Raw genomic sequence first — 10,650 nt, forward strand, 5'->3', positions numbered from 1 at the left:
CTGAGGCACAGTTCGGCTTTAATGAAAGCTGATAAAGCCCAAAGCTTTGGGTAACCCCCCCCCATCCCCCCCCCCACCGCATCCCCCCCCCCACCGCATCCCACCTCCACGTCGGGACCCGCAGGGGACGGCCACCACGGTGTCCCCAGGGCCCCCCCCCCCCCAGCGCGTGGGCCCCCCCCCTCCACGCCCACGGTCCCCTGTGCCCCACTTCGGGGACCCACATCCACGTGTGATTCCTCCCTGCGTGGGGACAGCAGCCCCGGGCCGGGGGGGGGGAGGGCCAACTTGGGGGAAATGGAGGTTGGGGGGACCGGGGGGAAATGGGATGGGGTGGGAAAATGGGACAAAGAGGGGAGGGGGTTGGGGGGGGGGGGGAGATGGGGACGGGATGGGAGCAGGGGACTGGGGGGGGGAGTTGGGTGAGAAGGGGATGGGGTGGAAAAGGGGACGGGGTGGAAAAGGGGATGGGGTGGAAAAGGGGATGGGGTGGAAAAGGGGACGGGGTGGTGGGGAGAAGGGGACGGAAATGGGGTGCGGGGGGGGTGGGGGGGGTCCCCGGGGTGGGGCGGATGCGCTCAGTGCTGCGGGATGCGGCCGCTGTCCCTGCGCACCTCGCGGAAGGCGTTGCGGAGCAGGACGTAGGGGAAGCACGTCTCCAGCATGTCCACCGTCAGGAAGGACGACTCCGCCACGATCTGCGGGGGGGGGACACGGCGTTAACAGCCCCCCCCTCCTCCCCCCCCCTCCAGCTCCGCTCCTCGTGCCTCAGTTTCCCCCCCCCCCCCCCCCCCCCCCGGGGCTGCCTCGAGCTCCAGATTGAACCATTTGCATTTAAATTGCTTTGCAGCGCGGCCGCTCGCTCCCTGCATACCAATCCAGGGCGGTGGGGTGCGCGGCCCCCCCAGCACCACCCGGCCCCCAAACCCCCCCCCCCAAAGTAGAGACGGCGGCAGCGCGCTGAGAGCTCGGCACCCCACGGCGGCTGAAGCAACGCTGGAGCCCCCCCAGGCCCCCAACTTGGGGGTCCCCCCCCCCCCCCCAGGACCAGCACTCACCAGCTGCATGAGCAGGGACACGGAGTCGCGGTTCCTGCAGCGCAGCTTGTCCCCATCCTGGCCCAGCTGCAGCAGGCTGACAGAGGCCAACTGAGGGACGGATCCTGATCAGCACTGATGACCCCCCCCCCCCCCAAAAAAACACACACACAGCAGGGAGGGCTGTGCCCCCCCCCCCCCCCCACCAGCAGGAACTCCTTGAGGTGCGTCTCGATGTTCTTCCTGTGGACGGTGAAGAGCGCGGCCGACACGTGGATGATGGCCTTGGCCAGGCAGTGGATGTTGTTGTTGTAGCCTTGGGGACACGAGGGGACGCCCTGCCCCATCAGTGGGGCGCCGCTGTCCCCACTGAGTGCGGCTATGGGGTGGCGAGGGCCCCGCGGGGGAGGGGGGGGGGGGGGTCACGGCTGAGCCCTACCGTCCGTGTCGGGGTTGTAGGTGGACGTGGGGTCGGACGCCAGCAGGGGAAGGGACACGGCCACGAAGACCAGCAGCAGGCAGGCCGCCTTGTAGTCCTCCTCCGAGGACGAGCCATCTGTTCCCAAAACGGAGCTGACATCGGTCACGGCCGCCCCCCCCCCCAGAGGTGATATGGGGTGGGGGTCCCCCCCCCCCCCCCGGGGGTCCGCCGTGGGAGGGGACGGTGGGCACCGGAGGGACATGGGTGGGATCCCTCCGTACCCATTTTGCTGCCGGCGAGGACGTGGACCAGAGCAGGGTCGATCTCACAGGGGATCCCCGCAGCCGTGGCCAGCTCGAAGATGCTCAGGGTGACCTGGGAGGACGAGGACACGCAGTGGGGTCAGGGGATGCCACGTGAAACGCCCCACGGGGTCCCACGGGTGGGGACGTGCCACCCTGCCCCCACTCGGTGCCCACCTGGATGTCGGTGTCAGGGCTGACCACGTCGGTCAGGCACTCGATGGGGCCCATCAGGAAGGGGCAGTGGTGGGAGAAGACCTGCAGGGGGAGGGGCCCCGTGAGGCAGCACCCACGGGGGGGCACGTCGGCTCTGTGGGGCGCAGAGTGCACCCACCTCACGCAGCCCCCGCTGTGCCATGGCGCGGAAGCTCAGGATCTCCCCGATGATGGTCATCCGCTTCAGGACGTTGTCTGCTGCTGTGGGGGGGGGAGTAGAGGGGGGGGGGGAAGGTGGGTGGCGTGCGTGTGGGTCGGCCCCACGGCGCCCTGCAGCACTCACAGGTGAGGCGGGGCAGCAGGGCTGCCATCTGCTCGGGTTTGCAGGAGCTGGAGCGCAGCTGGACCAGCGTGTCCATGTTCTCGTTGACCAGTTTCTGCAATGGAAAGGGGGAGGACGGGGGGGGGGGACGGGGGGCTCACGGCACCGGGAACGCTGCCCCGGAACTTGTGGCCCGGCTTCAACCTCGTCAGGGAGCCCCAAGGGTGGGGGCAAGGGGCTGGGACGGTCCCCAGGGTGGGACTGCCTGCCCTGTCACTCCAGCACCCAACCCTCCGCACCACGAGCCCGGGCTGTCAGCATGTCACACCCGCCTGCAGCATCCCAGAGCCACCCCCCGGCACCCCAAATCCGCCCCCAGCACCCCAAATCCGCCCCCAGCACCCCAAATCCGCCCCCAGCACCCCACCCCTACCTTCAGCTCGGCGACCTGGGAGCTCACGTGCCACATGAGATTGTCACTCAGGAACTTCATGCCATAGGGCCCGATGAGTTCAGCTAACGCTCGCATCTCTACGGGGACAGAAAGGAGGACGGGGACATCACCCAGGAGGAGCGGGGGGGGGGGGGGGGGGTCACCCCCAAGCACCGTCCCCTCCCCATCCTTCACCTGAAACATCAGAGAACTCAGCAGCACTGAAGGACGGCTCGCCCTCACGGGGCACCGTGGTGAAGGCCTGCAGGGCGGGGGCCAACACGATGGCCCCTGTGCTGGCCTGGCGCAGCAGGGCCTCCAGGTACCTGCAAAACAGCGAGCTGCTGCCACCCACAGGCAGGGACCTCCCCCCCCCCCCCCCCTCCCCCGACTTGGGAAGGGCACCCAAGGGTGCTGGCACCCACCAGTTGGTGTAAATGGTGGTGAGGGTCTGCCCCCCGGCGGCATCACGGGGCTGGGTCTGCTGCAGGAGCACGCTGCGGACGATGCGAGCCACGTCCAGGCCCAGCAAGTGCATCAGGGATTGGATGAAGGTGACGTAGGCACCCAGCCCCACCAGCACCTCCGACGGACGGGCCACCTCCTGCGTGGCCTGGCTGTAGCACGCCATGGCCACGATGGCCCTGTGGGGACAGGGTGGGGGGTGGCTGGAGATTTGGGCCCCCCCCCTCCCCCCACACCCAGCACCTCGTGTGCCCCCCCCCGGCCTTCACCCACTTGGAGAAGCGTGTCTCCAGCTGGCTGCTCAGGTACTCGGCCGGCGTCACCGTGTGCTCGAAGACGGTGAAGTTGGGCACGTGGTTGAGGCTCAGGGACAGCTCGGCCAGCGCCAGGTGCAGCTTGTCCATGCTGGGGGGGGGGGAGCAGATGCTGTCAGCCCCACCACGGCCCCGTGGGGGTGTCCCCGAGCCCCCACAGCCCTGCTCTCACTTGGTGGTCACGCTCCGGTCCTTCCTCTGGCTCTCTGCCCCTGGTTTGCCTCGCTCAGCTTCGCCCTTCTTGGACTGGTGCTTGAGGGCCCTCTTGTTTCGAGCCTTGCTGACGGTGGAGGCGCAGTGTTTGGGCAGCAGCTGGAGGCCGTGGGCAGAAGGATACGGTCAGGGCCTCCAGAACCAGAAGCCTCCATCCCCGGGGCTGAACTGGGGGTACCACATCCCCCCCACGGTCCCAAAGCTGCAGAGGGGGGAGGACAGAGACCCCCAAAGGGAGCTCGGAGGCCTCACCTGCTCGCTGAGGTTGTGCTGCTCAGCGCAGGCATCCATGATGCAGGCTGTGGCCTGCCGGGCCATCTCCTCCAGGAATTTGTTGCACAGCCCCAAAGCTACGGCCTGGAGCTGGGGATACTGCGAGGGAAAAGCCACCCCCTGCCATGGGACGGCCTGCAGGAGCCACCAGCAGCTGCCCGAGGTCCTGTCCCCGTCCTCCACCCCCTTTCCAAAGCCACCAGGTGTGCCCAGCCCCCACCGCGGGCAGCAGGACTCACCTCCTCTGGGCACATGGGGTGCACGCAGCGGGAGAAGTGGCTGCAGAGCAGGGGGAAGGCGATGCTGTAACGCAGCATCGAGGGCTCCTCCATCATCGCCATGAACATCTTCTCTATGGGGCGAGGGAAGAAACTGGGGGGGGGGGGGAGGAAGAGGGGCAGGACGTGTGTCAGCGCGTGGGTGCCTTTCCTGCTGTATCACACACGTGTGCACCCACATCCCCTCGATCTACACAGCCGCCCCCATCCGTGCTGTCCCGGCACGCACGAGGACGTTGGTGTGAACCCCCCCCCACTGCCACCCCTCCCCCAAGGTGACCCCCGTGGGGAAGCTGAGGCCCAGAGGTGCCCACCACAGCTCGGAGAGGTCGGAGGTCTCGGCCAGCAGCTCCTCCAGGGAGTCGAGCAGCTTGGTGTGGAAGACGATGAGGTTCATGATGCGACCCACGTCGGGGTTGGTGCTCAGAGGCAGCACGGCCTTGGCCACGCTGGTGTAGGCCTAGGGGGACAGAGGGGCACGGATGGGATCTCCAGGTGGCAGGGATGGGGGGACAGCAGATTGGGTGGGGAGAAGGGAATGGGGACAGGGATGGCGATCGGGAAGGGAATGGGGGCGTGGAGAGAGGGATCGGCACAGGGAGAGGGACGGGGACGGCACCTGCAGCCGGAACCAGTCCAGGCGGAGCGGTGCGAAATCAAAGTGCTCCTTATCATCGGCTGCAGGGAAACAGAAAGGTGGCCGTGAGGAGGGGCTGAGGGGGGAGGGCTGGGAGAGCTTCAGGATGCTCGCGTGCTGTGGAGCTACAGGTCTAGGGGATGCCAATCCGGATGCTGGCTGGGGGTGGCAGCGCGCTGGGACCCCCAGGAGCTGCTGTCTCCCCATTCGTGCCCCCGTGAGCTGGAAGCCGGGTGCCCAGCACAGCTCTGGGACTGGACAGGGCAGGACAGCTCAGCCCCCAAGTGGTCACACAACGGGGCCAGGATCCTTACCTCCCTTGTCAGAGAGGGACGAAAGGGAGCTGACAAAGGATGACAGGATGATGGACTCCTCCTCGGGGCACACGGAGAGGTTCTGCAGGGATGGGGACGGGATCAGGGAGGACAGTCAGGACAGGGGACGGGGGCCAGGCCCTGGAGCAGCCCTCTGTGCTACCTGGACGATTTCACTGAGCACCAGAGCATCGAAGCGGGCCAGGTACTGCGCGTGGTACCGCCGCAGCACGCCGACCTGCCGCCGCACCAAGCTCCTCAGCTGCTCCATGAGGAAAAGGATCTCTGCAACGCGGCTGCCAGCGGATCCTCCAGTCAGAGAGGGGGCCAAACCCCCCCCCCCCCCCTCGTGGACACGGCCCCACAACGCACAGCACCGCAGCCCCTCCCCCCCCCCCGGCACTGAGCTCACTTGTCGGCGAAGTCCTCCGCTGTCTTGGTCTTGGTGACGTGCTCGGCGTGTCTCACCAGCCAGCTCACCTCATCCCGGCAGAAGGAGAGTGCCATGAAGACAAAGAGAGCCTGGGCACAGCAGACCCCGTTAGAGGGCACGCGGTGCCCCCCCTGGGGTGGCACCCCTGGTGACCACCCACCTCTGGGACAGCGTTCCCCCCTCCCCCTGCCTGTCCCCCTGTGCTGTCCCCTTCCCCTCGTGCTCACCTTGGGTCCCAGCAGCCCGGGCTGATCCTCCAGCAGCACCTCGAGCTCACGCACGGCCCCACGCAGGTACGCCCGCCGGCCCCGGTGCAGGGATCCACTGCAAGGGAGGGGGGGGGGGGGTCATGGTGGGGGTCAGGACCCCCCCCCAGCACCAGCACCACTCCTCCAGCCACCCTGCTCACCCAGCAGGGATACAGCAGGCACCGTGTGGGAGCTGTGGTATGGGGTCAATGCCAACTGGGACCCCAGCAACCCTCACCCCCCCCGGGACCCTCAGGTCCTTCCAAACCTTTGGGATGCCTTGGGGTCTTCCAGCACCCTGGGACCCTCCCCAGCCCTCCGAGACACGCCAGCCCCACCCTGAGCCCCCAAACCTGTGAGCCACAGCGTGCTCCTTGCACTCCTTGAGATCGGCCACCCGCTTCCCATAGCTGCAAGAGGAACACAGCCAGGCAGTGCCACACACGGGACAGCCCCTGGATCCCAGCAGAGCCCCCCCCCTGCACCCCCCAACTCCAGCAAAGACCCCAGTCCTGGGGGGCAGCCATTACCCCTTGAGGCTGCTGAGCAGCTCCTCGGTGACCTTGTGGATCTGCAGGGCCTCGTCACGGAGGAGGGTGACGTAGAGTGAGCCCTGCAGTGCCAACCGCCACAGCTCCAGGCACTGCGGGGACGTCCCCAGCGCCCCTGGGCACACCAGGAACCCCACTGTTGGGCACAGACACCACGGATCAGCTGGACAGCACGGGGACTCCAAGAGGGGGGGGAGGGGGGGATCAGAGGGCACCGTGGTGAGGACTCACTCAGGATCCAACGCTCCATCACCTCCAGGGACAGGTACTCGCAGGCCATCTGGGGACGCAGGCTCTGTGTCACCGCTCTGCCCTCCCCCCAACCCCCTCCCCGAGGTGACACCACCGTCCCCGTCTCACGGTGTCGGAGCTGGCAGGGCTCAGCATGGTGCTGGCAGTGCTGAGCAGGCTGAGGAGCTGATCGCTGCGCCACTGCTCGGAGCCCTGGTTCCTCCGGGCAAAGAGGAAATGGAGGGACAGGAGTGCACTGCTGACAGCCTGGGGGACAGGGGGACAGCACAGGACGGGTCAGGGCCCGGTGCGGGGGTTGGATGGGGCCCTGCTGGCTCGCAGGACCCGCAGGGGCTCGCAGCCCACCTTGGTGTGTGGCCCAAACTCCTCCGCCAGCTTCTTCAGGGGGTGGTCGTACTCCAGCAGCATTTGGGCCAGGCGGGCGAAGCTGGAATCGCTGCAGGGAGGCACACGGGTTGGGGACAGTCCTCAGTGACAGCCCCCCGGTGCCCACGGGGACAGCGAGCCCACCTGGAGCCATGGCTCATCTCGTGAGCGCAGTGGTACATCCCAATGAGCACCCGGCGGTCCTCAGTGCGGGCCAGCAGCAGGACGAGGGACACGTAGGTGACAATCAGGTCCAGGTAGCTCTTGGTGAAGTCGTAGTTGACGTGCTAGGGGACAAGGAAGCTGTGAGGACACGGCCACGGCGTGGGCCGCGCCGCTCACCCCCCAACAAGTGCACCCCGTGAACCCCACGGAGCCCTCCTGGCACCCCGCTGTGCCACTCACAATGTCAAAGTAGCATTGGTTGGCATCGATGGTGTTCAGCAACTCGTAGACGTGGTCCTGACAGGAGACAACGTGTCACCACTGTCCCACCCATCCAAAACACCAGCGCTGCCCCCCCAGCACCCCACAGCTCACCCTGAATTCGAGGACATCCACAAAGGAGTAGTAATAGGGTCCCAGAGCACGGACAATGTCCCCTTTATCCTTGTGCACCGGTCCCAGGTGTTGCTGCAGGGGGCAGAAGGGGACATCCAGGCAGAGTGACGTGGCAGGGACACAAAAAGTGGGGTGACACGGGGGGGGGAGAGGGGGGGGGGCACGACTGTCCCTCACCGTGCTGCTCCGTACGTCCAGGTTAGGGAACTTCTTGTTGATGAACTTGATGGAGGGCTCCATCGCTTTGTCACAGAGGAAGGACGGCCGCGTCTTGGGGTCGGAGCAGGTCTGCAGGGACATCCTAAAGTCAGAGCCCCACAGCCACAGCCCAGCGGCCTCCGTTTCTTCGTGGCCACACCCCACACCTTCTTGATGTGGTAGATGCGGACGAGGACACCCCGGCCCCTGTCGTTGAGGATCGTCAGCTTCTCAGCAAACTTGTTCTGGTAGACGGAGGGCAGCGACATGGCGGCGGCGTACCGGGGCTGGGGGCACACGGGGGTCCCCTCGTCCCTGATCTACCCCGCACCACCAGCACCAACTTCCCCTTCCTGAACTTCCTGGGCTGTGGTCACGGCCACGTGACGCCGCTGCTGTGTGACGCCGAGGATGTGCAGCAGCAGCCACGGCCCTGTAACTCTGGTTGCAGGCAGAGGCCACAGCACAGCACCCTATGTCATCATCCCGGACCTCGTAACACTGCTCAGAGTGACACAGCAGCACCCAGAGCCCTTTGTAGGCCCAATACGACGCGATCCAAAGCCACATAACACCATACGACAGCGTTCAGGACTGCGTAACACCACACAGGTCCATAGAGTGCCCCCCAGGGCCCATATAAGTCCTTGCAGTGCTCAGACTGCGCCTTCCAGGACCCACGTGGCCAACTCTGGGGAGCACACGGCACCCTGCAGGACATGTATAGCACCACACAGGGCTCTGTAACACTGCCCAGGTCCATATACCACTACACACGGCCCAGAAAAGACCCCACAGGGTCCTTTAAGACCCCCCCAGCACCAACACGACACCTTCTGGGGCCCCATAACACCTTCAGCGTCCCACAACGCCCTCCAGACCCCACATGACACCACACAGGGCCTTATAACACTGCCCAGGTCCATATACCACTACACACCGCCCATAAAAAAACACACAAGGTCCTAGAAGACCCCTCAGCATTAACATAACACCTTCAGCGTCCCATAACGCCCTCCAGACCCCACAGAAGACGTTCCAGGACCCACGTGACACCACACAGGGCCCCATAACACAGCCTAGAGCCCGCAAGACCTCACCCAGGGCTACGTAACGCCCTTCAGGCCCACTTTACACCCTGCAGGTCCACAGAACACCCTCCAGCGCCTGTACGGCAATACAGAGAGCCCTATAACCCCACCAGCCCCGTAACAACACTCAGCCCCATCTCCCAGAGCCGTGGCGGAAGTTAGGCCGCGTTGCCATGGCGACCGCGGCGGCGGAAGTGGAGCGGCGCAGGCTGCGGCGGAAGTTAGGCCGCGTTGCCATGGCGCTGAGCGGGGCCGTCAGGGACCTGTGGCGGACGGTAGAAGGCCGCGGAGCCTGCGATGGATCCCGAGGCTTTCGTCCAGGGTCCCGACGACAAAGCGCACCAGATCCGGGTGTCCCGGCTGCCATACCACCTCGTCAAGCGCCAGCAGGTGAGCGGGGCGCCGCGGGGCCGCGGGGCGCCATGCAGGCCCGGTCCGCCCTTCGCTCACTCAGCGCCTTTTCCTCCTTCTCTTCCCCTAAAACAACCCGCAGGTGGCTCGCTCGCTGGAGGTCTGTCCCTTCAACGCCAGGCACAGGATTCCGCAAGCCGAGCTGCAGAGACACTGCTGCCCCGACCAGCACCAGCTCTTTGTCTCTCAGGGTATGCGGCCGCCCGGTCCCCAGCTGCTGTTTAAACCTCCTCACTCGGACACGCGCGATCCTATTGTCCCCTCTGTGCCCACGGAGATGGCCGTGTGCACCGGTGACAAGGCAGAGCAGCCCAAGGTCTCTGTGGCCTGGCAGGCCTCCCCTTGCCAAGAGGACTGGGAGGAGGGTGAGTGTCCCCATGGGGCCGAGCAGTGCCCCCCCCCCGCCCCCCAAAGGCCGGCACGGCCCTGACCCCTTTCCCCTTCGCAGAGATGGATCAGTTGGAGGAAACTGCGCCGTTTATCTTCGACACCACTGTCAGTCACCTGCCCCTCCACAGAGATGGGTAAGAGCGTGTGGGGCAGAGAGTGCCCCCCGCAAGGTGCTGCCCACCCTGACCCCCTTGCTTTGCCCTCCCCCTCGCCCCCAGCACTGCTTTGGCAGCACCCTCAAGCTGGAGCCAAGGTGTAGGTCCTGCAGCAGCGCTGAGACCGGGACGCCTCACGAAGGGGCCGGAGCAGCAGGAGCAGAACGGACCAAGGAGGGTGGTGGCACAACCAGGGTGGTGCCCCCCTCCCTGCTAGGACCAGAGGGGGAACCACAGCACGAGCAGAGGCAGCACCTGCTCGGTGTCTGCAGCGGGGAGCGGCTGCAGCAATAGGTTTTTAAAACGCTTTGCAATTCCGTGGCTTGTGAGTGTGCACGGTGTCGTGTCACTTGTGTGTGTGTGCAGGGGTGGGGGCGTTGCTGACAGGGGGCAGCAGCAAAACGGGGACCACGGTGGGTTGGGGAACGGGGTTCAAGTGGGATGAGAGCTGAGGGATGGGGACGAAGAAGATCCCCTGGTGTGAGCGTGCTGTGGGTCCACGGTGTCACGCGTCCCCTGCGCTGCCTGGCTGTGCCCCCAGCATGTTCCGTGTAGCCCCCTGCTTGTGGCACAACCTGTGGGGCTGGGGAGGGGGGGGGGCAGCACTTGCAGAGCATTGTGAGGCCCATCCATGTCCCCATACCCCCTACAGTACGTCCCCACGACCCCTGGGCCAGCCTGTGTTCCAGCACCACCCTCCGTAGTGTCCCTGTGTCCCCACGTGTCTCCGTAACCCCCCGTCCCCCCACAGCGTGTCCCCACGTGGGGACAGCACCGAAGAAGACGACCCGGACCGTCCAGCACGGCCAAAAAAGGCTCCAGGTAACCC

The 10,650-nt window shown here is 66.2% G+C and overlaps 2 protein-coding genes across 3 annotated transcripts; one reads left to right on the top strand and one right to left on the bottom strand.

Moving 5' to 3' along the window:
• Positions 1–576: 576 nt before the first annotated feature.
• NCKAP1L (NCK associated protein 1 like) lies at positions 577–8,057 on the bottom strand. 2 transcript variants are annotated; one of them, XM_065740543.1, is made up of 31 exons: positions 7,942–8,057; positions 7,754–7,864; positions 7,556–7,648; positions 7,421–7,477; positions 7,160–7,302; positions 6,995–7,085; positions 6,758–6,895; positions 6,629–6,677; positions 6,377–6,533; positions 6,200–6,256; positions 5,826–5,922; positions 5,578–5,687; positions 5,329–5,461; positions 5,166–5,247; positions 4,834–4,892; positions 4,529–4,674; positions 4,176–4,308; positions 3,916–4,035; positions 3,623–3,762; positions 3,410–3,541; positions 3,097–3,315; positions 2,867–2,997; positions 2,672–2,769; positions 2,260–2,353; positions 2,095–2,174; positions 1,938–2,018; positions 1,740–1,833; positions 1,477–1,593; positions 1,244–1,353; positions 1,059–1,148; positions 577–698 (listed from the first exon to the last, which is right to left on the bottom strand). In XM_065740543.1, the coding sequence occupies exons 1-31, from the start codon at positions 8,041–8,043 to the stop codon at positions 579–581; spliced, it is 3,384 nt and encodes a 1,127-aa protein (XP_065596615.1). In that variant the 5' UTR covers positions 8,044–8,057; the 3' UTR covers positions 577–578. The 2 variants fall into 2 exon arrangements, with proteins under 2 accessions (XP_065596615.1, XP_065596614.1); XM_065740542.1 differs by having other exon boundaries at positions 2,095–2,177.
• A 1,105-nt stretch (positions 8,058–9,162) lies between these two features.
• GTSF1 (gametocyte specific factor 1) lies at positions 9,163–10,053 on the top strand. Its single transcript, XM_065740544.1, is given in 5 exon segments — positions 9,163–9,255; positions 9,320–9,465; positions 9,550–9,641; positions 9,725–9,800; positions 9,885–10,053. Coding segments are annotated over 5 exon segments (561 nt in total). The 3' UTR covers positions 10,039–10,053.
• Positions 10,054–10,650: the final 597 nt, after the last annotated feature.

This window comes from Cyrtonyx montezumae, unplaced genomic scaffold (genome assembly GCF_038088225.1).
Source record: "Cyrtonyx montezumae isolate F1298 unplaced genomic scaffold, pur_monq_1.0 scaffold_282, whole genome shotgun sequence".
Lineage (NCBI taxonomy): Eukaryota > Metazoa > Chordata > Aves > Galliformes > Odontophoridae > Cyrtonyx > Cyrtonyx montezumae.